The 27,074-nt window shown below is 39.7% G+C and overlaps 1 protein-coding gene and 1 non-coding gene across 2 annotated transcripts in view; both read left to right on the forward strand.

The window, feature by feature from the left end:
* LOC130540778 (uncharacterized) overlaps nucleotides 1-27,074 on the forward strand; it is a 108,647-nt gene that overhangs the window by 948 nt on the left and 80,625 nt on the right. The window contains exon 2 of the mRNA XM_057299698.1: nucleotides 403-560. Coding sequence (XP_057155681.1) covers nucleotides 403-560 — 158 coding nt within the window. The remainder of the gene's footprint in view (nucleotides 1-402; nucleotides 561-27,074) is intronic.
* LOC112437154 (U6 spliceosomal RNA) lies at nucleotides 12,063-12,169 on the forward strand. Its single transcript, XR_003025803.1, has one exon. It is a non-coding gene; the product is annotated as a U6 spliceosomal RNA (small nuclear RNA).

The raw sequence follows: 27,074 nt of genomic DNA on the forward strand, positions 1-27,074 counted from the left end.
TCTAGTCTAATAACTTCGCAGAAATACAGGGCCAATAAACTACGAGTTGGAAATGGACAGTGTTAAATAAACAAGGGTCTCTTTAAAATTCTCATCCACTTCAGATGTCTAAAGTAAGATTGTGATGATTTTGTCACGGTTTGGTAAATTTACCCCTTTAAGAGGCTTTCATAAATCCCAGAACACACCTTCAGCCAGATTTGAATATAGATTTAGGTTTTAAAACCCAGAAGCTGGAAACACCGCTTTATCAAAGAGAATTTCCCTTTAGCTTAGCAATGTGCTGAAGCTCTTAAAAGATTGGATCTGAGAGAGAGAGACAGAGAGGAGAAAGAGAACTAGAGACAGAGAGAGGCAGACAGGGAAGGGGGGGGGGGTGAAAGACTTTCTTTTTCTTTCTAGAGGAATTCTGCCCAGACTCTGCAGCAGTTGGTAGCAGGCAAGCTTTCTCCCGGGTGTCGCCTTGAAAAGTTGCAAAATTGCTCTTCACCTGTAAGAACATGCTCTTTATCTTCCAGTCTCTTCTTGTCAATTTGGAAATTGCAGACAGCCCGGCTCAGGTACAGTCCCCACAAACCCTATTCTAGGTCAGGACAAAAGCCACTGGCTTTGGGGGAAGGGGGCTGGGCTCTTTTACTGAAAACCTTAGATGCTTGGTGGGAGAAAAAGACTCTTTGGATGAAAAGTCTAACTCTTGATTTTCAGTAAGTTCTTGAACTTCCAATTTACCTAGTATCTGTTCATTGTATTTCTGTGTTTAACTTTTTTTCTGTGTCCTGTGTCTTTAACATTTTTTTTCTATGAATCTGACTTATGGTAGCATGCTTTGTGTTTTTAAATAATTTTCATTAAAAAGTGGATGGTTTTTAATTGCCACTTGTACAATTATTTTGCTACGCATATGAGATATAAGCATTCAGAAGCTAAATTAAGAAAGCCAATACGAAGGGAATCAAATTATTTGTCAGAGCTTGTGTGCAGTTTCTAGAATATGTCTGATATGCATATTTTGAAATCAAGATTCATGCGTGGCACTAACTAGGCTCAATTTCTCCACCACACAAGCCAGGCCAGTTTAAAATATTCCAAACTTTCCTCCAAGTTTATTAACTTTGGTGGGGGGGAGTGGGGGAGGGGGAGGGGAGAGAAGACATCCCGGGATTCTTCCAGGCTAATTAAAAAAGAAGAACAAAACCCATATTCCGTGAGAACATAGCCTCTTGGGGGAAAGGAGCCAGTTAGACTTCCTTAACACTGACTTCAGAAATATGAACATTAATTTCCAATCTTTTCAGCAATTCAGTGGACAGTGAGGGATTACATTTTGCCTTAAAAGCACCATAATACCTAGAAAGAAGTCATTTTTTTCATTAGGTTTTTAGATATGTCTTTATTATAAGCTTTGAGGAGATTAACCTTAATTTTTTTTAACAAGGATTTAAGATTGGAAATGCAGACAAAATTTAGGGGAAAAAATAAGGCAACAGATCACTTATAAATTAAGCTTGGGTCTCTCACTCCCTGCACTGCGGTTGCCTCAAAAAAGAGGGTAAGGGAGAAAGAAACAACTTCAAAGATAGGATTGGGCTGTCTCGATAAAAGAGTAGGGAGGCAAACTCCAAATGCGAAAAAGAGGAAAAGAGGACCATGTTGTTCCGGAATGAAACGGATTAAGATTGTGTGACAAGTGCGAGATGTGGGGCTGTGAGACATTTATGAGCGGAGTGTGAGCCGGGAGCTGTGCCTCTGTCCCTGAGACTGTGGGGACCAAGGGTGTGTGCAGAGCAAGGTTAGGGTGAGGGATAGGAAGGGCATGTGTGGATGTGAGACAGAGAGAAGTGTGAGGCAGAGTCTGTGTGTGTGTGTGTGTGTGTGTGTGTTAGAAGGGTGTGGATGGGAATGTGGATGGATTGATGAAGGGCGGTAGCTGTCAGTTTACATAATTTTCATCTCCTGGTCCTGAAGTTTCCTTGAAATCAATTCTACTGCAGGCAGCAGCCTTGAGCTTACAGAGCTGATATAAAACAACCATTACAGTCCAATATCTTGCCTGTTTGCAAACTTCATTTAAAACTGGGGAAAAAAAGACCCAGGAATGGTTTTGTAAGAAAGGAAAAAAGAAGAAAAGAAAACCACAGTGAAGCTTTAAACTAGTTTGGATAAATCTCTAATCTTTTATTTGTAACCTTTTACAAGCTTTATTTCCCGTATATGAAAAGCTTCTTTTATATGGGCACGACAGACTTTTCCTTTGGATTTTTAATTAGAGTCCATCAATTGTAGCCATATTTAAGAATCAATATAAAGTAATCCTTCGAGATGGGATAAGGTTTTAATCGAAAATCTAATTTCCCACTCTTTGCAGATCATTTTAAGAGGCTGGTTGATAAAAAAAAAAAAGAGTTCAATTTTTAAAAGACATAACACCTAAAACCTGGAAAAGATCATGTCTACAAGAAACCAACTGATGTTGCCTCACAAAGAAAAAGTCTGGCTGTTGTTGGGAACTTTTTTTTTTTTTCTACTTGGAAGAATTTGACTTATTTTTCTCTCAAACAGTATTCCCTAATGTGGCTCCTATGAGAGTATTCACATTGAATGGAGAAAGAAAAAGACAGACATTGTTTGTTTGAAACAGTATTTCATATGCAAAAGGTAGCAACCTTAATTTTTTATTAACAAAGAAAACATAAATCTTGACAGATCCCCTTCACTACATGCTCCCAAATTCTCAAGATTAGAGAATAAATAACACATACTTTTTCATTTTTGTGCATGAATGCAAACTTTCCATTTTCGGATTCAGGAATGAATATTGCTGACCAATTTTAAAACTTCAAAATTAGAATTTTGCAATTTTTAATTTTTTTGCAACAATGGAAAAGTTGCTTATCTCAAAGGCATAGAATTTTAAACAGTTCTACCAGGGTCACTGGCTTTCAGTTTGTCTTAAAAGAGAAAAGAAAAGAAAATGAAAGCAAGGAAGAAAGGAAATAAACAAACAAACAAATGAAAACTAATTGTAGGTGCACAGTCCAGACCGTTTGTGCTGCTGAACGATTAATCTGAGATATTTGTTCAAAGGCCGAACATTATATAAATGTGCATAGTGCATTTCCAACATTCACCGCTTAGTTTAAGATCTGCAAATCATCCGTAAACTAGAAGGGACCCCCCCAAAAAAAAGTTTATAATGTATTTTCAGGCAGTCACTGTACTTTTAAAAACTGTTGTATCTGTTAAGCTCATTTGGAAAAACGAACTCATGATGTTTGCTTTTAAAAATCTGAATGAAGCGTGTTTCAACATATTTGATAGCCATGCTTTTCTTTTATCTGCAGAAATTTCAATTTATTTAAAAGCCTGGCGTTTAATGCACTACATGACCGCATGAATTTTAGAGGAGCCCTCTTGTATTTCTCTGTAATCGTGTCTAATGAAAACCTGGGATTTTCCATTATTTTTAAAAAAGTGAAAATATAATGCATCTTCATTAGGAAAATTGACTGCTGTGCTCACAACAGTTCTTAATTGAAAAGGCAACCTATTTTAATGGTGTGGTTGAGAAGAAGATTACATACTTTATCCAAACACAAAGACAATTAATAATGAGAAGCAGGCTGCTGCCATTAACTCTAATGCAGTTGCATCAATGTCAGTGAAAAGTGCTCATACCTGAGATACACGGTGCAAACGCCCCCGGCTCCCTCCTTTCCCAATTCACCCACTTCTTAATTTGAGTTTCTTAATGTGCAAGCGCCAGGGCCGGCTGTGGTCAGGCGGGCTATTTTCTGGCAAGTGTGGCGCGGGGCTGGACGCCCCTGCCGGCGGGTCGCCGGGTCTCGAGCTGCGCCGCCCCGCTGGAGGCGCCGGGGCTGCCTGGCTCTCCGCGCAAACCTCGCGCCCTTCCGTTTGCGCGCATGGAGCCGGGTGAGGGCGGCCGCGGCCACCGCGCGATGGAGGATTTGGAAGCTCAGAGCCAGCTGGTACATTTTGAGAAATTTAGCAAACCAGACTGGGCTGCCTCGGAAACTGGGTTCTGTTCTGACTCATTTGCAGAAAAGTTATGGGGAAAAACATCTTGTAAAATTAAGGTTATGTTTGGCGGGTACAGTCTTGAGCGCACATGGTCATCCGGCGAATCAGCCAAGTTTTCCAAAGCGCCCCCTCTCCAGCTCTCAGGCCAGGGGAGCAAAGCGTACGTTGTGCGTGTGCGCGCGCGCGTGTCTCTGTGTCTGCGTGTGTGCTCGCAAGCGCGTGTGGGTTTGGGGTGGGGGGACATCCCGACCTTTCTACACCCTAGGGCGTCCCAACTCCAGACTGGGAGGAGACGTCTGCGGCCTCTGGTCTTTTCCCTTCTTGGACGAGGTGCGGCCAGCTGAGACCTCACACCGGCCGCCTCGGACCCAGTGCGCCGAGCTAGGGGAGACGGCGCGGTACTGGGGGACCCCTGGGATCCCGCCCTCGGCGCGGAAGGAGTGGCAGCCCTTGGTGCCGGGCCTGGTCCTTGAGGATGCCGGCCCTCCCGGGCGCCAGGACTCGAGGACGCGGTTTGCCCCCGCAGTCCTAAGATCCCCGGGGCCGTGACAGCTTGGGGAAGGGGCAAACTCTGTTTGGTCTCCACGAAGTGCTTCGATGTTCGCAAAAGGGTAGGCCCCTCTTGCTTGGCGTCCTACACCCCTCGGAACTGGCTCTGCCCCTGCCTCTTCCCCAGCACAGTCTCCCAGCTAAGGCTCAGACAGCCCGGGAAAGGGGCGCCCCCATCACTATCCCCCACAACCCGCCCCTGTGTGAGCCAGGGCGCGGCTGCAGGCTGACAGGCGCACCGTGACCACGCCGTCACTTCCCTTCACCAAAGGTTAGATGGGAGGCGTGCACCCTCTGGGGAGTTCGCAAAGCTTCTCGCTTTGATCAGCCGCGCGCAGTGCCAGGGAGAGATATTGCTGGGGTCTGAGTCCGTCGGAAGTGTCTAGAAAAGAAGAGAGAGGAGCAGGTAGTCAGACTTTGGCGGCTGCCCTGCGGACACTTGCACACATCCAGCCTCGTGGAGGAGGAAGGACCCTGTTCTCCAAGGGCCAACTGAATACACTCCCCTCCCTTGAGGCATAGCCTCACAGGAAAGCTCCTTCCACAAATGCACGCTTCCCTTTGCAGCCCTCAGTATGCTGGGGCCAGCTCTGCTGTCCCTCAATCAAGCATACCCCACTTTCTTCCCTGCTTCCATCGATTTATCTACAAATTTCCTGTAGACTTGCCACTTCTGTGATTTTGCCCACGGGCTAGGTAGCCTCTTCAAGGCTCTGAAGACAAGCAGGCCTGGAGATTTCCACGAAGCCCCAGGTGGCTCCTCTCCCTCCCTTAGGGCAGGTGAGTCTCTAGAACACTGTAACCTCCCTTTGGTGAGAGCCAACTATCAGCTACTTGGTGTGGTCTAGGAATCTTCTTGCCTCCTTTCCAGCTTCAATGTTAGATAAGCCTCCTTGCATGATGTATCTAGAGTTTCACTTGTTCCTTTTAAATACCTTTTTCAGATCGCAAACGTTGAAGTACTCAGTTACTATTTATCAACCATGCTTTTGGTGAGGCCATGTGTGTCGGCTGGAATAAGGAGGGCACCAGGTCTCCTAGGGATAGCTTGAAGTCTAGATGTCTTACTTGCCCAACAACTTAAGAGCAAAAACAGACTTGCTTCCATTTGTGGATCTGTTTCTTAGCATTTAACCTATGGATGCTTGGAGGCATCTTTATTAGCAAGTGTCTGACTTTGGATAGCCACTCAATAATGACATTCCTAATCATTTATTGAATACCATTTAAGCTAGTTCAACCACAGACAGTAACTCTTAGCCTAAATGGCAGTTTTCTGGCAGCTTATTCCACTACTGAACATGCAAAAAGTGAAAGATATCATTGCTTCCAATACTTAGCTCCCAAATATGACAATGAAAGCCATCACTCAAGGGACACACAGATCACCCCAAGTGTAGATAGTGTATTCTGGGTTACTGGAAGAGCAGTAACCCTTTTGATTATGCTCTCTTGTATTTGATGGACAAAATATGTCAGATAAGCACAGAATAAACAGGCATGGGATAGAGACCTTGAGTATCAACAGAATCCTGGGCTTAAGTCTACCCTGACATTTTCCTACTGTTTCAACCAAAAACCAGAAGTAGTGGTTGAAGTGGTTGAAGTCTTTCTCTACCAAAAAGACATTCTCTACATGAGATATTCACCAAGGAATTGGAGGGACACCAAACAATTTCATTATCATCAAGAAATATTTTTATTATCCTGGTAGTTGGCATTGGGTAGATATAACTTCAGTCAACTCTAGAGTCTTAATGAAAACATTTCAGTAAAAGCAAACAACATTTTACATTAGACCATATATTCTTAAATCCAATCGCACATTTGAATCAATTTGGTTTATTACCCAATTTGTGCACACATGGTGGGATGGATAAATTTGTTTATTTTTCATATGCAAAAATATTTACTGAAGCCTCTGATTTGTCTAAAGATTTGTGATTATCAAGCCAGGACGTCTCTAGAGCATAAGTACTTTTTTGAAAGTTTTTGGTAACATGAACTCACATTCATTCATTAATTCATGTATGCATTCAACAAGCATATCTGGGCACCTACTATGTAGTAGGCAATTGTCAGGAATTGATTATGTCTATAGGTTCGAATTTTTCTCATTTCAAATAATCAAATAGTTATAATAAACATTTGATCTAAAAGTTTTCATTGCTCTCTTTTTGTCGAAAATTAATCCTGGAGAGATTTGTCCATTGCTCTAGGGTGTAAGGACTTGTATTGCTCATCCACAGCAGTGCTCCTAGGGAAAACTGCAGGAGTTGTTTGCATGAATTGACAAAAGTATATGACTCTTAATGTTCAAATCTAATTCGTTTCTAAAAAATAAAATCACAAGGCAGCTGAGTGTATGGTTTATTATGTGTTTAGATTATGTGCTCCTCAGTAAAAAATACTTTTTTTTGGATTAGGAATAAAAACAAACTTTAGATTTAACTCTGTATTCTTTTAGTTCATCTCTAAAAGATAGAGACTATATGTGCATATATGCCATCATTACATTCTTATCTTATTTCAAAGAGAATGCAAAAAAAGTATTCAAATAATTATAAGTACAATTTATTTTTTTAAAACCCCCTTTCTGGGCTAGAAGTAGTTACTGTTATTTATTTTTGTCCATTTTAGCTTCAACTACTTGCCAGTCCTAGAAATTAATGGGTTTAATTTCCCCTCGAATTCAGGAGTTTTCTAGTAACAACTTACACTCAAATGTAGTCTTTCTTATAAAGATTCTCCCCCTCTCTATTTTATTTGCTTTCCATTCATAACACAGACATTACCATGAAAGTTTTCATTGGTTATCGATGGAGTTATTGAATGTGGTGATCAAATAACAGATTAAAACTGAGTCTCCATGAGGTGACCAGTGCATGAAGGTTTCTTTTTTTCTGAAGAAATCTCACAGGAAGAATTAAATGCTACCTCTTACAAATCAGTCCTACTGATCTAGTGTGTGTCTGGACACACTAGAGTCTTTGAGACACATCCTCACCAATAGTACTTTACCTTCTGGGTATGAATTGTGGGTCATGGTGCCTGTGCATAGCCTGTGGTCTGTAGAGAAGCCATATTGATTAATACTTTTCATGCAAATTATTCAGAAGGTTGAGGGTTTTTTTTTTAATCCCCAAACCTCTAAAAACTCATTCTTTATTTTTCAAATTTGGTCTTTTTAATTTCCTTCACAGCTAAGAGGATATGAGAGCCCCTTTGTTCTGGAGCTGCTGATTCTGGTATTCAAGGTGTTTGTTTGTTCCAAGGACTGCACTTACGATTTTAAAGTGCCATAAATTCTTCGTACTAAGCTCCTATGGTCTTTATACCACCTTACCAGCTTAGATTATGTGATCCGAAGAATGAAAAAAAAGTTTTTATGAGACTAGGTAGCTATTCGTATTATAAATATGAATTTACTAAATTTAACTGGCAAAAAGATCTATTATGAGTAAAGAAGGTGAAAATACAAGCTTAAAATATTCATGACTGCGAATAGAGCATTTAATTTCTGATTCTCTCTGTAGGTGGGGTGTGAAATAGAATGCTAGTGTTGCTGATGCCAGAATGCTTGCCTATTTTTACACTTCCGTAAGAGATGTGGGCAATGGAAAGGGATACTTATGGAAGTACAACAGGGTTTATGTAAAAGTTCATTAGGCTTCAGGAGGGCAGCATTTGCCTTTTGGAAGAGAGTGGGTCTCTTGATGCCCAAAATATATATGAGAAAGACAGCGAAATGAAAAGGAGATGAGAATCCAGACACTCCATCAGCAGCCTTACCCTGTGACAGACCCAGAGGCAACTCCAAAGCCACCAGGGCAACTGCCTGTTCAGTTTGCCAAAGAGCCAGATGCTGTTGCTTGGAAGAATCTCTTCCACAGCTTGATGTCTGGGTCCTGTGATTGCCATCCAAAGAACAGTGGTGGGGCATGCTGGGATGAATGCAATCCCGGCATCCCACTACAGTGTTTTCTTTTTTAAAAAGAGTCATTTTAAATTAAACAAGTTTTAAAACTCACATATTATTTTCAAAAATGTAAAAAGGAAATTGGAGGATAATAGTACAAGGCAAGGCTGTCTATTTGAAAAAAAAAATCCTCTTGAAACTTAACTTTGCTTATGGGTCATTTTAAATTATCCCATGAGGAATGGGACATTTAGAAGAGACAAAAGACCATCCACCATTCACAATGATGACATAAAAATCACTACAATCCAGAAGAATGGTGATACGAATAATACTTATTATGTTATTCAGGATGATCATTTACAATATTTATTTAAATAAAATAAAAGTAAGATATTTGATCCTGCGTTTTGTAATAGAATTTTGATTGTGAGTGCCACTGAACATGTGCCTAAATAAAAAAGGCAGTAAGTAAAATTATTAGTGACATTTAAGGGGAAAAATCATGACTGCCTGAGTGTCTGATGAGTCACTGACATCTCTTCTTAAATATTATCAGTATTGTCACATGAAGCAACATCTCTCTTTTCAAAATATGTGTTAATATTTGCTGTGTTGTAGCTAAGTGAATAATAGCTGCTGTATGTCTTTGAGTCACTCAGACTACTTCAACAAATGAATGTCATTTGATCCTAGCGTACAGCCAACACCTTTGCTCTTTCCGTGTAATCTTTTATTTTTTTTAATTATGGGAATTTTTCCCCTTATATTCCCAGACTTTGTCTAATAGCCTAATGGTAAGTGCCTGAGCACCATAGTAAATCTATAATTTCTTTAATCATTGTGATCAATGTGAATCATGGCATGATTAATGTGGCTGGGGTAATAGGTAATGGTTAAACAGATAATCAAAATATTTGGATAGTGATAACTCACTATACAGCAGTGTTTCTCAACCAGCGACAATTTTGTCCCCCCAGGGGACATTTGGCAATGTCTGGAGACATTTTTTAGTCATCACAACTCTTATCTACTGGGTAGAGACCAGGAATGCTGCTAAACATCCTGCACTACAGAGGACAGCACCCTACAACAGAAAATTGGCCCAAAGTGTTAATAGTTCCAAGGTTGAAAAATCCTGGTGTAGAGAATGGATAACACGTATAATGATATTGACATTTTAAAAAGTTTGGTGACTACCAAAATATAGATAGCTCTGTAGTGTCGTTAATCTAGATGAAAAGAAAAAAAATCAGTAACAAATATTTTCAAATATCTTCACATTTGGGATCATATTGACAAAGTATAAAGGCATAATATTGTTGTCACTTTCTGTAAAATATATTTCTCGTCCTCACTTCACTAAGCACATAGTTAGCTACGACTGGATGACATCAACAGCAGCTTGGGGATATCATGTTCCTATTTCATAAACAGAATAATAATTCAACAGGAAAAATATATAAAAGAATTTTCAGTTTTTAAACTTTTTTCAATTCCAAAATTTCTTTCCAAATAATTTGAAAAATGCATAAACTTATAAAGAGGAAAATGAAAGACATCTTTAATCCAGACATCTTAAGTTTTTAGTTTCTTGAAACTTAAACTTGTGTCTATGGACATTGATTTCTTAATATAGGACCAAATACTGTTCAGCAAAATATTTTGTTATGGTTAAGTTTTCATGATATTAACTCCTTTGTCTAGCACATGTAAAGTGAAATTTATCGTTGTTTTCCTAATTGTTCTGTCCATACCAATTTGCCTCCTTTTTTCTGAGTGCAGATTTATTGGAATTTTTTCTTTCTTTTCTTTCTTTCTTTTGTAATGTATTCAGTTATATTAAGTGGAAGACATCTCCCCATAGAGAAACGGGCTTGGACCTCATCTGCCTTATCTGTTTATATCTTGTAGGACTAGTATTCTCCAACACTATGTGTGACTTGTCTCCTAGTCATTTTTTCTTAAGTCAGATGTTTAGAACTAGTATTCTCCAACACTATGTATGACTTGTGTACTAGTAATTTTTTCTTAACTTGGGTGTTTATGCTGCAGAGCTAAAGTTGTTTAACAGGTAATAGTTTTGCCTCAGTTAAATCTATGGGTGAAGATACTGCCACTGGGCAAGACTAAGGTGGTAGTTACAATTTGGGCAGGGAGACAGGCACAGAGCCCTTGTTAGGGAATGAAACCCAGAAAGAAGGGAGGGGAGAACTGCCAGAAGATACAGCAGGCTAATATGGACAAATTACAGAAGGAAAAAGGACAAGTGGAAGATAATGCAATAATGCACAGCCTTTAAATAACACATTGAACAACAATGACTTTGCATTTAGCATTTGCGCAGTGCTATCATCCGAATGTTTGTGTCCCTCCAAAATTCATGTTAAAATCCTAACCCCTAAGGTGATGCTGTTACGAGATGGGGACTTTGGGAAGTGATTAGGTAATGAGGAGGGAGCCCTCGTGAAGGGGATTAGTGTCCTTATAAAAGAGACCCCAGAGAGACCCTTACCCCTTCCATCTTGCTGTGAGGACACAGCAAGAAGGTGCCCTCTATAAACCAGAAAGCAGGCCATCACCAGCAAGGCAATCAGCAAATCTGCCTTGATTTTGCACTTCCCAGTCTTCAGAATGGTGAGCAATAAATTTCTGTTGTTTTAAAGATACCCAGTTTCTGGTATTTTGTTATAGCAGCCCAAGTAGTCTAAGAAGGGCAGTTATATGACAAGACTTTTGCTTTATTTGAGGCATTAATCTTGGGTTTCCTCCTCGGACCCATATTATTAGGTTGATGCAAAAGTAGTTGCAGTTTTTGTCATTACTTTTAATGGCAAAAACTGCAATTTCTTTTGCACCAATAACTCTTATCAGGGAAGCAGAGAAAAAATTGGAAATGGTCCCACAATTTTCAGGGTTTATGTTTTCCAGGATTTTTTTTTTTTAATAAGATACCATGTTGTCCAGGTTGGAATGCAATGGCTGTTCACAGGTGTGATCCCACTACTGATCAGCACTGGAGTTTTGGCCTGCTCCATTTTTGCTCTGAGCTGGTTCACCCCTCCTTGGGCAACCTGTTGGGTCTCTTGCTCCCAGGAGGTCACCATATTGATGCTGAACTTAGTGCGAACATCCGATTGCTGTAGCACAACTCCTGGGCTCAAGCCATCCTCCCACCTCAGCTTCCCAAGTAGCTGGGACTACAGGTGCATGCCACCACATCTGGCTTTTTCAGGAATTTAAAACAGTGACTAGCTCTCAAGCTACCACAAGTTCTGCCTTGGGCAGTTGACAATGCCAATTTTATGGAAACCTCCCCACTGTATTCCTCCCTAACCTGCAATATAAAACAAAAGCTTCACTGAACAGTTTCCAGAGCAGAACTTCTTTTCTTCTTCACAAAATAGGTCTCACCCTTGGGTAAATAATAGGTGGCACATGCAAACAGTTGTCTGGGGAAGCTGTTTATTTGTTTGTTTTTCTGTACTCTGAGCAACAGAATTTAGAAGCCAGCTGTCTTGTGTCCACCAAGTTCAGGCACGTGAAAGGGAACATAGTGCTTGCTTTGGCAGCGTGTACACTAAAATTGGAACAACAGAGAGAAGATTAGTATGGCCCCTGCAAGAGGATGACATGCAAATTTGTGGATCGTTCCACATTTTTTAAATTACAAAAATAAAAAAAAGAAAGAGAACATAAGTAGGGATTTTTTAAAGGATTGCAAAAGGTTCGGTGAAGAGAAATGAAATATACCACAGAATGAATAATATGCTAGTTAGTAAAAAACATATGAGGGTTCAACTGAAGTATGGATCCTTTCCACAATAATGGACAGACAAACCCTTTTGTCCTTAAGACTACACAATCCTTTGTTCTGATTCTGTGTTTGGTCTTTCTCCTCATCAAGTAGCTGATTATGGGTCTCTGCTGGGCCTCCTTTAGGTCCTGTTCATATCTAAAGTTGGCCTATGCCAACCCGGTCACTTCTTTGAATCAGGGCTGACTTAGGAATTACAGGAAAATCTTGGTCTATAGGTGTTACTTGAAGTTTGAAATTTAATGTCAAGTGCCTTCATCAACTTTATGTCTACAGGTCTAGACATTTCTGTTCCTATTATTATACAAATATCAGAGGTAGCTCCTCATTTAATTCTGTAGTTGTCTGTAAATTGTTATGACTGCCAATTATAAAACTCATTTTATTTTGTTTTGCTGCTGTAGAGGAAGGGGTCTATATATCCGCCCCAGTGTTGATAGGAAGGGAATGGTAACTACTCTGGCTACTGCCTGGAGTTTTCTTTTCTTTTTTTTTTAGAGACTGCGTCTCGCTCTGTCGCCCAGGCTGGAGTGCGGTGGCATGATCTCGGCTCACTGCAAGCTCCGCCTTCCGGGTTCACGCCATTCTCCTGCCTCAGCCTCCCGAGTAGCTGGGACTACAGGCGCCCGCCACCATGCCTGGTTAGTTTTTGTATTTTTAGTAGAGACGGGGTTTCACCGTGTTAGCCAGGGTGGTCTCGATCTCCTGATCTCATGATCCACCCGCCTCAGCCTCCCAAAGTGCTGGGATTACAGGCACGAGCCACTGCGCCCGGCCTGGAGTTTTCTTTTTATTTCAGTCACTTACTTGTACATCCTTGGCTGAATGATACTCTTTTTTCATATTCTTACATGCACTTCCATTATTAACAAAAAAATTAACTAAAGAACCATGTGCTTCTTTACTGGGTTTTTGTGTTTTATATAAGGACATTTGCATGTGGTTCGTATATACAACACATTCTTCTCCCAAGAATGCTAAAAACAAAGAAAAGGAAAGGAAGGAAGGAAGGAAGGAGGGAAGGAAGGAAGGAAGGAAGGAAGGAAGGAAGGAAGGAAGGAAGGAAGGAAAAGAAAGAAAGAAAGAAAGAAAGAGAAACATGCATGGCCGAAGAAGCACTCTAGAACTCTACTCTTGAGACTTGGGCTGAATACAGGGCCTACTTTGGTCACTGTTCTTTAAAACACAAAGGATGGGAACAACCGAAAGTGAAGAGAAGGAGCTATTATGATAGAAATGTTTTATGGGCATCTCTATGAGCATAGCACATCAAGGGCAGGTTTGTTAACCTTGAAGAAGAATGGCTAAAGAGATCATCTAATTAATGTCTTGAAAAGCGTGGATATTTTCTAGAAGAGGAATTTTTATAGTAGTTCTCCATGCCTTGAGAGATCCAAGATGATGAAAGAACTTAACATAGGAGCTGTTTCAGCAGAAACACACAGACTCACATCCCCAGGTTAGCTATCCTAGTGCTAAAACATGAGAATATGTTCATTGGTGGCCATTGTGGAATCTCTGTGTTTGGAGATCTCTGAGAAGAGATTTGTAAGTTTTGGTTAAATACCTTTGTGTACACCTGCCTGAAGGTAATCAAATGACTCTTTAAGTTTCCTTCCAGTTCTTATTCTATGAAGCAAACACAATTTTACAATTATTTTTATTAATTGCTGAGCAAAATATTTATTCCCAACTAGTAAATCCTAGGAAAGCTGTCTCATCTTTTGAGGTTGTAAGAAGTTTATGTTGTGAAGATTTGCTAGCCTTGAAATTCTCCCTTAAAAAAGCTCAGAGTCCCAGATTGCATCTGTGATAGATTGTTTTGTGATATTTGGGGGGATATACTTTAAAATCTTTTTTCTTGTTCTTTATAGTCTTAGCATTATTTATACTTAAAAAAATGTTTATTTTATGCCATAGGTTATATTTTATCCTTCAGAGCCCAGCACAAACATTTAAAAAACTAAACTATTTATTACATCTTGAATATTAGTTTTGACTGGGCGTGGTGGTGCAATGTAGCTGGGCAATGTGATGAAGACACCCAATGCAAAAAAAAAAAAAAAAAAAAAGAGTTAATTTTATTATTTGAATTATCATACAGTAAAATGGACTTCTTTTGGTGTACTATTCTGTGAATATTTTAATGTACATATAGATTCATGTAACCACCACTACAATCTGGATACACTGAACTCTTTTAACATAAGATACTCTCCATATTTTAATAGCTTTGTCACTGAAATCCATTCTCTAATATAACTGCTCAATGAGCAAAATACATAGTAGAATATATAATACTTACTACAAAATGTAAAGTAGTGTTATGTACAATAAAGTGCTTTACTGAAGATATTCTTAACAGATCCAAGTTGCTGAATCAGACCCATTGTGTTCAAATGAATTTTATGCAATTCCTTGTTATTGTAACAGCTGTCATTATTAACAGACAATAGCATATGCACATAAATGTATCAATATGAATATCAATTCTCCATAATTTTGAAGATTTAATAGTGTCTCATAAGGTTTTTTAGTTTTTAAAATCTAATTTAAACTATGACATAGATTTACAATCAGACTATAACTTATAGAACTTTCTGATTTACAATCAGATTAAAACTTATAGTACTTTCACTCAATTACTTGTTGTAGAATCTACCCTGATTATGTTTTGTTTTATTTTTTCTTTAAAAGTTGCTTAGAGGCCGGGCGCGGTGGCTCACGCATATAATCCCAGCACTTTGGGAGGCCAAGGCGTGTGGATCACGAGATTAGGATATCGAGACTCTCCTGGCTAACATGGTGAAACCCGTCTCTACTAAAAGTATAAAAAATTAGATGGGATTGTGGCGGGCACCGGTATTCCCAGCTACTCGGGAAGCTGAGGCAGGAGAATGGCATAAACCCGGGAGGCGGAGCTTGCAGTGAGCCGAGATCTCGCCATGCCACGCCACTGCACTCCAGCCCAGGAGACAGAGCAACACTCATCTCAAAAAAAAAAAAAAAAAAAAAAAAAAGTTGCTTAGAACAGATTGCAGAAAATATGACTTCCATCATAAGCCATCAAAACAAAGCAAACTCTTTGCAACACCAGATTTTTGTATCCTAAAAATATTACACTCAAGATCAAAGAAATAGGTTTGGAGGTTTTTTGTTTTTTTGTTTTGTTTTTTTTTTTTTTTTTTTGAGATGGCATCTCACTCTGTCATCCAGGCTGGAGTGCAGTGGTGCAATCTTGGCTCACTGCAACCTCTGCCTCCCGGGTTCCAGCGATTCTCCTGTCTCAGCCTCCCAAGTAGGTGGGATTACAGGTGTGCACCACCACGCCTGGTGAGTTTTTGTATTTTTAGTAGAGACAGGATTTCACCATGTTGTCCAGGCTGGTTTCGAACTCCTGACCTCAAGTGATCCGACTGCCTTGGCTTCCCAAAGTGCTGGGATTACAGGCATGAGCCACTGTACCCAGCCCAAGATTTGGAGATTCTACCCAACTTTTATGACTGAATTGGACACAATAAAAAGCTTGGGTCATTCTGACTTGTCTAAACTTCCTAAGAGGAATTACTACTATAGACAGAGTCTTTTTGTTACACCATTATGAGTCAGATCTTTCAGCAGTGTCAAATTTGCCTACCTGTTTGTAGATATATAGCATGTTAATAATTTACTGTAAGCCAAGTTTGTATATACGCAGGTAAATAATATAGGTAAGATAGCATTGATTTTTGGTTATGTTGTCTCTATAGATAGAAGAAAAGATAGGTTTGTAATTTTTAAGTAGCTAAGTTGAAAAAGTCAAGAATTTGTGCTCCAATAATTACAGTCAACACACTGAATCGTATTCTGTTAAACATGGCCGTTTCTTTCCACCTCTTCTTCAGAAAGGGGGTTTATTATAATAATCGTAAACATAATACGGTTAAAAGTACCTGGAAATTTAGTACCTAGTGTCAGAGAAGATACCACAATAGTCCAATGTAATGAGGTTGGATCGCGTGTATTCTTCCAATTTTAGTCATTTGCTTTCAAAGCTATTATTTCACCCTTACTGATAACCTCTCTTCAGTTTTAAAAAAAATTACCATTAACATTCACTCACTTTTTGCAGGTTTTGAGCAGTTTTTTAATCCAACAAGCTATTTTACCTTACACAATAGATGCGGTCTTAGCCAATAATCTTCATTGTTAATAACATTCAATGGCTTTTTAACAATTATATGACATCCATTGTGTTCCATTTTCTTTCTATGGCAGTAATGCCCTGTAAAGCATTCCAACTAGTAAGGTACACAAGTATCGCTTTCATAAAGCTATGCTAGCTGTCTCTAATTCAATTACTTACCTCAAAGACTTCCTTCAGTGCTGCAAATTTGTCCGGACACTTCCACATTTCTGATGTTCACAGGAGCTGTTTGCATTTGCTTGGATTGTAAAATGTTTCTTTATCTATTTTCCCTTTTTTTTATATACCATTTCACTTGTCATGAAGAAATAAATGGTTTCAGATTTTTTTTATTCCTAAAGGATGATCTAGAAGTTATAGTAGTTACAGTAGTTACATAGTATAGTAGTGTAAGTGTGAAGAAGAGCATCTTGGAGGAAAAATATCAATATCTCTACCCATGAAGAAAGCCACAGTGTTAAAGTTCAAACTGTACCACCCACGCCACTGCTCATTGCTGCTCACCACTGTTCATCTCCTTATTTCTAAGAGGAAAGCTTATTTTGGATATTTGATTACTTACTTATTATGTCTAGAGGGTGGGCAGTGGGTGGTGCTGCTCAAATGAGTGTGGTTCAAGGAGCAGACCTCCAAATACACTTGAAATGCAATAAAGATCAGAAACGACAGTATCTCCCTTAATTCACAGTGGTTATGTTCCATGATCTCCACTGGATGTCTGAAACTTTGGATAATACTGAACTCTATGTATACTATGGATAATACTGAACTTTGGATAATACTGAACTCTATATATACTATGTTTTTTCCTATACATACATACCTATGACAAAATTTAATTATTAGTCATGCTAAGACATTGACTATAACATCTAATATTATAGAGCAATTATTAACAATATACTGTAATTGGCCGGGCGCGGTGGCTTATGCCTATAATCCCAGCACTTTGGGAGGCCGAGGCGGGTGGATCACCTGAGGTCAGGAGTTTGAGACCAGCCTGACCAATATGGTGAAACCCTGTATCTACTAAAAATACAAAAATTAGCCAGGCATGGTGGTGGGCGCCTATAGTCCCAGTTACTTGGGAGGCTGAGACAGAAGAATTGCTTGAACCTAGGAGGCAGAGGTTGCATTGAGCCGAGATGGTGCCACTGCACTCCAGCCTGGGCAACACAGTGAGACTCTGTCTCAAAACAAAACAAAACAAAACAACAACAAAACAAAAACCAACATACTGTAATCAAAGTTTTGTGAATGTGATTTCTCTTTTTCTCTGGAATTTTCCATTTAATGTTTTTGAACCCTGGTTGATCTCAGATAACTGAAATCACTACAGATAAAAGGGAATTGCTGTAGAGAGGATTAAACCCCTCTACATTTTGCAGTGATTGCTAAATTTATCTTTTGAAAACCCACTGGCTTTACCCCACAATTTCATCCTGGGAGAAAGTAGAAATAATGTTGAATACATTTTCAGAAGAGTCAGTATGTAGTTCTTTGCCACTAACTAATCACGAATCATTTCTCTTATAAAATAAAAATTTGAAGTTAGTTTGTGATAGTTTTTTTTTTCTTTCTCTCTGAATTTTTAGGTATGGAAACCATAGATGCAAAATCTCTCATAGGTTTAATACCATGGTGACTGAAATGATGAAACATTTGGCTGAAATAATTTTGCCTTTTTTTCTTAATCCCTCAATGTTAATGGTTATAACTCTCAATCCACCTATACCACTGTTAGGATTTTGAATAGTAGGACCTTGGTATTCCCACCACAATCAACCTGCTATTGCTGTTCATTGACCTAGCAAACTACCAAACGGTTATTTCTTCATGGAATATTGGCTATAAATGCATTAGTTGCAATATTATTCTTGGTGAACAATCATAGTGATGCTAAAAGGGTACTAATCAGGTAGTGGTACTGCTCCAACCAGTACGGTTCAAGGAGCATGTATTTTGTGGTCAGAGGCCATCCTCTGACTCTGAAAGACAAGGCAGAAGAGCTTGAGGGTTGCTTAAGAAAGACAACTGAGGAAGGAAGACCAGGCTGCAGGTATCTGAGTTTACCTTCGAGAGGTGACAGCCTCTCGAAAGATCACTGCTCAAGGAGTCATTTTACCTGTTCTCCAGGTTATCTATGTACACCTATCTTTTCATCTCCACTGCACAGAACTAACGTACTTCTTTTCTCACCCATATGTGATAGGCATGTGTCAGGTGGCACCTAGGATATTCAGTAGAACAGGGTGTAGATAAGCAGGTGAAAAAACTGAGACTTTCTCAAGTGATTGACAGCTTATGTATGCATCAGATCTATTTAATTTTTACCCATTAGATTGAGATATGCAAAAACATGTCCAGAAAAAGGACTGAAAATAGCAGGGCAAAGTCTGGTATGACTGGGTCATCAGTAAAGAAACTCCATTTAAAAAAGTGAAAAGCAAAGAAAGAGAAAAATAGAAGTTTCATTTCAACTAACCCAATTTATTGGAGTCCAACTAATTTTTTCCCCAGAATAAGTGGGACTAAATATGTAAACTATTTTAATATCGGTTAATTAATATCATAAATACAGATTCAAGAAGAAACACTATGAGAAAAAAAGAAATAGCACTATGTTTGGTTATGTACAGGTACTAGGTGAAGGTGAATCTTCTCGTTAGTTGAGGAACCATAGGGCATAGAGATTCTTTTTCTTCTGTGAATTATCCATTGTTAATTCAAGTATGGTAGTCCACCCATGGTTCTATTCCTTCCTTCAGCAAATGCTTATTAAGCTCCACAGTGAGCTAGATGTTGTGGGGGCTATATGGAAGCATAACCCATGGGAACACATAGAAGCAAAATCCAAGTTGCTGCCCTAGCAGTCAGGATCCTGGCACTCAAGGATGGTAATTGATGGTGTACTCAAGCATGGCAGTTGAGGAGATAGTAATGAAGGGAGTATTTACAAATCTGTTGGCAGGGATAAGGGAAACCACAAGGGGTGGTGAAGCACATGAGACTGACAACACTGGGGAGCCATTACCACCCATAAGCCTGAAGAGGTCAAGGAAAGGGCTGGGAACTGGAACCCAAGGCTAGCCGGAGCTGTGGTTGTGGCTGTGGCTGTAGCTGGAGGAAAGGGCCACCTGATGAATGCGGTGGCCTTCAGGAAATAAATGCTGACCCGGTGCATCCCAGCCTGGTGGGCACTGGGCAGCAAATGCTACACACCCTCTCCTCCCACCCACTGATTCCTGCTGGTGGCTTGCACTGTTTAAACTCAACCAAGAGCCAGAAAACAAGGGAACTCATTGACATAATTCAGAAGGTCGGTGTCCTGCTATACAGAGCAGGGTAGAGAAAGGTAGAGGATGGTTCTAGAGGGGCAAGTGACATTTGCAGCATGCTGCCTTGAGACATACATGGGAAAAACCATAGCCACAAAATAAAGCTGTGATACAAAAGATGTCACAAGATGACAGTGAGTGGTATAGACAATAGGTCCAGGTTAAGGATGTAATATAACTTAGGGAAGACCCCTAGAAGAAAGGAATACTTTTTTGGGTTGGGCCTTTAAGAATGAGTAAGAATTAGATTAGCAGAGAGGAATATGGAGGACAGGGAGAACAGTGGAACAAAGACATGGAAATAGAAATAAATATAGTATGGCTGAGAGGCTGTATCCAATTGGCTGAAGCACAGAATAGGCAGATGCAGGCATGAGTTCGAGACCAGCCTGGCCAATATAGCGAAACCCCATCTCCACTAAAAATACAAAAATTAGCTGGCCATGGTGTGCGCCTGTAGTCCCAGCTACTCGGGAGGCTGAGGCAGGAGAATTGCTTGAACCTGGGAGGTGAAGGTTGCAGTGAGCCAAGATCACGCCATTGCACTCCAGTCTGGGTGACAAGAGTGAAACTCCATCTCAAAAAAAAAAAAAAAAAGATTCAGTTTCTTGGGAGTGATACAGTTCCAGAAGGCAATAATTGAGAGTTTGACTCAGCCTGAACCTCATCTAGTTTAGACAGGAAGAAAGTGAACTGTGCTCTTCCAAAGCAGGTTCTGATGAATCCACAACAGGGGGTCACTAAATATTTGTTGACCAAATGAGTAAGTAATTAAAATTAAGTACTAGAAATGTCTATGTTTTGAAACAGTGCATAAGATGACTGTTTATATTGATTTCCAAAATCTAATCATCAAGCCAGGCACGGTGGTTCATGCACCGTTCATGCATGGTGGTTCATGCACTTTGGGAAGCTGAGGTGGGTGGATCATGAGGTCAGGAGTTCGAGACCAGCCTGACCAATGTAGTGAAACCCCATCTCTACTAAAAATAAAATTAAAAAAAATTAGCCGAGTGTGGTGGCAGGCACCTGTAATCCCAGCTACTCTGGAGGCTGAGGCAGGAGAATCACTTGAACCCGGGAGGCAGGGGTTGCAGTGAGCAGAGGTCATGCCATTGCACTCCAGCTAATCATCATGCAGACCCACTGTGAAAGCAGGAACCTGGTCTACCTTGTTCTTAAGATAATCCCATCTCCCAGCACAGAGCCCAGCTCAGAGCTACAGCACCATCGTATATCTGTTGAATAAATGCTGGGATACATTAATAAATGAATGCATACTTGAATGCATTTATCCTTTTACAGTCAGGTTTCTTGGAGTGGTGATCCCTCCCTACCCTTTTCAGGTATAGTTACTGTTAAGGTACATTAAGTAGTCTGTCAGCCTTTTAATGACTACTTGTTTTTTGTTTTTGTTTTGTTATTCTTTTTCTTTTCTTTTTTTTTTTTTCGGAGATGGAGTTTCACTCTTTTTGCCCAGGTTGGAGTGCAACGGCAGGATCTTGGCTCCCTGCAACCTCCGCCTCCCGGGTTCAAGTGATTCTCCTGCCTCAGCCTCTCAAGTAGCTGGGATTACAGGTGTCCACCACCATGCCTGGCTAATTTGATATTTTTAGTAGAGATGGGGTTTCACCATGTTGGCCAGGCTGGTCTCGAACTCCTGACCTCAGGTGATCTGCCTGCCTCGGCCTCCCAACGTGCTGGGACTACAGGTGTGAGCCACTGCACCCAGCCGACTACTTGTAAGCGCTTCTTAATTTTTCCTCACTTTAATTTCTTGTGAGTCTCAGATGTGCAGTTGTTTAAATAGCTTAAATATAAGAGTGGGTAAAAAAAACTCAGGCCCTGAATCACCTTTGAGAGGCAACCCACGAGAACAACCCATTTCAGATGCAGGGCTTCTGTCTCCAGCCTCCAGCCCAGGGTGTACGCACCTGCAGCTGGCCTCAGTGACACTCGCTGCAGCGGAGGTGGCTCCTGGGCTCCTTTTACCTTTGTTCCTTTCTTTAAGCATTCAACTTCTTTTCCCACTGCCATTAAAATCATATTAAGTAATTCTGAAGTGCTTCCCATAAACACCAAATGAGAAGTACAACCGTGAGAACAATTACCTACCTGTGTGGAATAGGTTATTATTTTAATTTGTAATCTGAGTGACATTCATTTTAGAGAAGAGAGTATTGGGGTGTGCACCCTCCCCACATGCCCCATTTACTGAACAAAGAGTGAGCCACTTTTTTCGTCTTCCTTAATAGGTAGCTTTAACCTCACTGCCTTGTTAATTATGATACCTGAGGGTAAATTCCTGTTTACTGGCTTTTAAACATTACAATTTTTATCTGCTATCGGACACAAAGAGAGAGCTAAGTTCAAACTCATTTTATGGCTTATAGAAGCTGAAAGTCAGACAAGGTTAATATTGTCAGATGATGATAAATATGTGGTAATTTTAACTTTAAAGTGGACAGCCCTACTTTCACAGTGAATTACATTTGCACAACTGAATTTCTCATTGAGTTGAATTTCACTTTAACAATTCCTGCCTCTGTGAGGAGATCCAAGCTTTCAGGTGTCTCTAAAATCTGGGAATACCTACTGCAATCCAATTGTGGGTGAGGTGCTCTGTGCAACAAATCCTTGTGTTTATATTTAGAAAGAAATAGAAAATGACTATTAGTGCTGATAGCACCCTGCTGACCTGAAGAGGGAGTTTGTGATGGAGGGGGTTTTCAGAATCTTGTGCCTGAGATAGGATGAATTCTTTTCACTTGAACAAAAGATTATTTATGATAAAAACCTTAACCTGTACACTGTAAGACAGACTGAAATGTAAAAAAGGTGAAAGGACTCTGAAACACATGGATAAAAAAATGTTTTAAACATGTGTGCTAGGAATACAATTATGCATATGATACCTTCAGTACTGAGTATTTGTTCTAATTTGTGAATTTTTTTCTTGTTTTAAAGATTTTCCCTCTGCTAAATATACTTAGATCTCAATGTGCAGATGTCTTTGCCAGCATTCAGTTTCTAATGTATATGTAATATTCTAAGCAAGTTTTTAGTAGAGATTATGAAATTAAACTGATACATTTAGTTTTTTTCCCCAATAATAATTATTGTGGATGCTACATAGAAATAACACAATAGTACATATTTTGAACAGAGTTGAGACCACTGTAGCATTCCAATTGGTGGATTTTCTTTTTCCTTTTAGAAGTTCATGAAGAAACGAAAAAAAAATCTGCTTTGGTCTGAAATATGAGACATGAAATCTCAGTTGAGGAGTATAATTTGGAATTATTTAAACATTTTTCAAATGTCTTCTGAACCCTAACAAATTTCAAATTGACAAACAATAAAATTAACTAGGATTTTGTTATTTCCCATCACCTCTTTCAGTAAGTAAGAAACAAAGATGGTCTACATTTTCACTGTATTGGGCAAGCCGTAGGCATTTTAGCAAATAAGAAAAAAAAAAGACATGGTGATTTAGGATTTTTAAATTTAATTGATGGGCTATAATTATTTAATTTAATTAATTAATTTATTTATTTTTGAGACAGAGTCTTTCTCTGTTGCCCAGGCTGGAGTGCAGTGGCGCAATCTCGGCTCACTGCAACCTCCACCTCCCAGGTTCAAGCTATTCTCATGCCTCAGCCTCCAAAGTAGCTGGGACTACAGGCACACACCACCATGCCCAGCTAATTTTTGTGTTTTTAGTAGAGACGGGGTTTCGCCAGGTTGGCCAGGCTGGTCTTGAACTCCTGACCTCGTGATCCACCACCGCCCCCACCGGCCTCCCAAAGTGCCGGAATTACAGGCGTGAGCCACCATGCCCAGCCAATAATGTTAAATAAAAACATTTAAAATAAATCATCTGTAATTCCATGTCTGATAGGGTAGGCAAGGCTGCAGGAACAAAGACACCCAAACAAGTCATGGCTCAGAACAATGGAATTTTAGTTCTTGCTCGTGTTAGAGTCCTGGGAATATAAACAGAATCGCCAGCAGCTCTCCTTTACACACTCATTTAGGGTACCAGGCTGACAGAGACTTTGCCATCTTCAAATTCTGGCTTCTATAGACACTATGGTTATCTCCATCACAGCCAGGTGGAAGGGAGAAAGAGTACAGAGGAGTGAGAATGGGAGGGCATTATGGGCCAGGCCTGGGAGTGGCACACAAGACTTCTGTTCCCATTCCATGTGGCTGGAACTTAGTCACATGTCTACCTAACTGCAAATGTATTCTAGCTCTGTGCCTAAGAAAAAGGGTATATAGATTTTGGTCAGTAGCCAATAGCCTCTGCCACAGTCTAGCACCCTCCCGGCCTAGCAGAGTGTGTGATATATAGTATTCCATTATCATTTGTTGAATTGAGTATGTATATACTGCTTTCCAAAAACATGTATGTTTCTATGACGACACAATAGGATAGTCATGCTATTTCCTGTTTTGCTACTGTGACTTCATAGTTTATTACTTGTTTAGGTAGTTACTTATGTCCCAATTTGTTATAAAAAGAATTAAAGATACAATAATGTGGCAACATAAAATAACTTGTTATTAACTAATAAATATTTTTCTATGCTTCTGAATAGGCTTAATAATTGCAATGCTACAATTAAATTTATTAAGGCTTATTCCAAATGTTGACATATTTTTGCTTTTATACATATGATTTTTTCTTTTCTTTTCTTTTTTTTTGAGATGGAGTCTCGCTCTGTCGCCCAGGCTGGAGTGCAGTGGCACTATCTCTGCTCACTGCAAGCTCCGCCTCCTGGGTTCACGCCATTCTCCCACCTCAACCTCCCGAATAGCTGAGACTACAAGCACCCGCTACCACACCCGGCTAATTTTTTGTATTTTTAGTAGAGACAGGGTTTCACCATTCGCAGGATGGTCTCTATCTCCTGACCTTGTGATCTGCCCAACTCGGCCTCCCAAAGTGCTGGGATTACAGGCGTGAGCCACTGTGCCCGGCTACACATATGATTTAACATAACTGTAAAGGGACTATTTTTGTGCACATATATATTTATGTTGGTTGAAGTAGTTGCTTACAATAAATCCTAGAAGTGAAAATATCGGATCAAAAGAAATAAACATTTTCATGATTTTTGTGAGGTATTTGCAGTATTGGCAGAAATGAGTGCAAAGTTCAGTGAGGCCGCAACCTCATTAGTCTGAATGGCATTTGAAACACATTTCAATGCCTAAAATGTGCAAAAATGATACCAATTGTTTTAATTTCTATTTCTTTGATTGTTAGTGAAATTTCCTTACTACTTTCCCCCTCTTTGGGGAAGTAATTCTTATCTCTTTAGATTTGATGACTTATTGAGTGCTATCATTAAACATGCTACTTGGAAATAAAATTTATTTTTAAAATTTTGCCAGGGCACGGGAAGTGGAAAAAATGGGGAGATGTTGGTCAAAAGGTATGAACTTTGAGTAATAAGATGAATAAGTATCTAATTTACAGTGTAATGATTATAATTAATGCTGTATTGTATACTTGAAATGTTCTAAGAGAGTAGATCTTTAGTGTTCTCACCCCACACCCCACCACACAATGGTAACTATGTGTGGTGATGGACGTGTCAACTAATTTGATTGTGGCAATCATTTTACAATGAATATGAATATCAAATCATCAGGTTGCACAGCTTGAATATATACAATTTTTATTTGTCAGTTATACCTCAATAAAGCTGGAAAAATAATTTGTTTTAAATGGGATATAAATAATGTCTGTATGTTTTGCTTGGTTGGGAAACAAAAAAACACTAGTTAATTGGAAGCCCTTTTTTTCTTTTTCTTTTTCTTTTTTTTTTTTTTTTTTGAGACACTCTTGTTGCCCAGGCTGGAGTACAATGGTACGATCTCAGCTCACTGCAACCTCTGCCTCCCGGGTTCAAGCAATTCTCCTGCCTCAGCCTCCCGAGTAGCTGGGATTATAGGTGCGCCACCACGCCCGGCTAATTCTGTATTTTTAGTAGAGACGGGGTTTCTCCATGTTGGTCAGGCTGATCTCAAACTCCCGACCTCAGGTGATCTGCCCGCCTCAGCCTCCCAAAGTGCTAGGATTACAGATATGAGCCACTGCACCTGGCAAGAAGCTCTTCCTCTTAATTTTATGTTATTAAGAATCTATGGCTCTATGATTCATACATACTAGCTGTATGTGACTAATATTTCTTAGTTTTAGGAACTTTGTACAAAAGATTAAACAATAATGTGTTGTTATTTTTTAAGAATATTTCAAATATCAGAAGACACAGAAAAAAATAGTGGGAAAAGTGAAAAAACCAATAAAAATAACAAGAGAAAGCCCTGGGTTCATGGTAAATTTGAGAATTAAACGGAATTACAGCTGGAAACGGAAGTAAAGAAGAGGCAGAAACACAAAGTAACATGGGAGAAAGATGAATAGTTTTGGTCCTATACTTATAATAAATGAGGATGTAAATTATTATATAGTGATTTTCATCTCTTAAGTAGACATACATTCCACTAGAATGCAAGCTCTGTGGTGACAGTAATCTTGCCTGTTCTTGACTGTATTCCCAGCACTTAGAAGAGTGCCCATTATAGTGGTGGGCGTTTAATGATAATTTACTAAAATAGATTTGTAAGCCAAATAATTTCCAAATGGGAAAAATGTACACCTTGAAATCTCATTGGAAAGGTGGCAAAAAAATAATACAAGATGGTACAGTGACCAGTGATTGTTTGATTCAAACACTGTATTAGGTCCATGCAAGTACTGTAACCACCTGGTTACAAACGGCTCACAGCCTTTTAAGTTGAGTGGCCATACCAAAAGAAGCCTTGGAAGGGGAGGGAGAATTTCACCCCACTATAATCTCAATGCCATCTCTTCTTCAAATAAGTGTGCTGTAATAAGGAGAACTGATGCTTTTATTAGTCTTAAAATATGAATAAGGCCGGGCGCGGTGGCTCACGCCTGTAATCCCAGCTCTTTGGGAAGCCGAGGAGGGTGGATCAGGAGGTCAGGAGATCAAGACCAGCCTGGCCAAGATGGTGAAACCCCATCTCTACTAAAAATACAAAAATTAGCCAGGCATGGAGGTGTGCGCCTGTAGTCCCACCTACTCGGGAGGTTGAGGCAGGAGAATCGCTTGAACCTGGGAGACGGAGGTTGCAGTGAGTCGAATTCATACCACTGCACTCCAGCCTGGGTGACAGAGCAAGACTCTG

Source organism: Pan paniscus, chromosome 15 (genome assembly GCF_029289425.2).
Source record: "Pan paniscus chromosome 15, NHGRI_mPanPan1-v2.0_pri, whole genome shotgun sequence".
Lineage (NCBI taxonomy): Eukaryota > Metazoa > Chordata > Mammalia > Primates > Hominidae > Pan > Pan paniscus.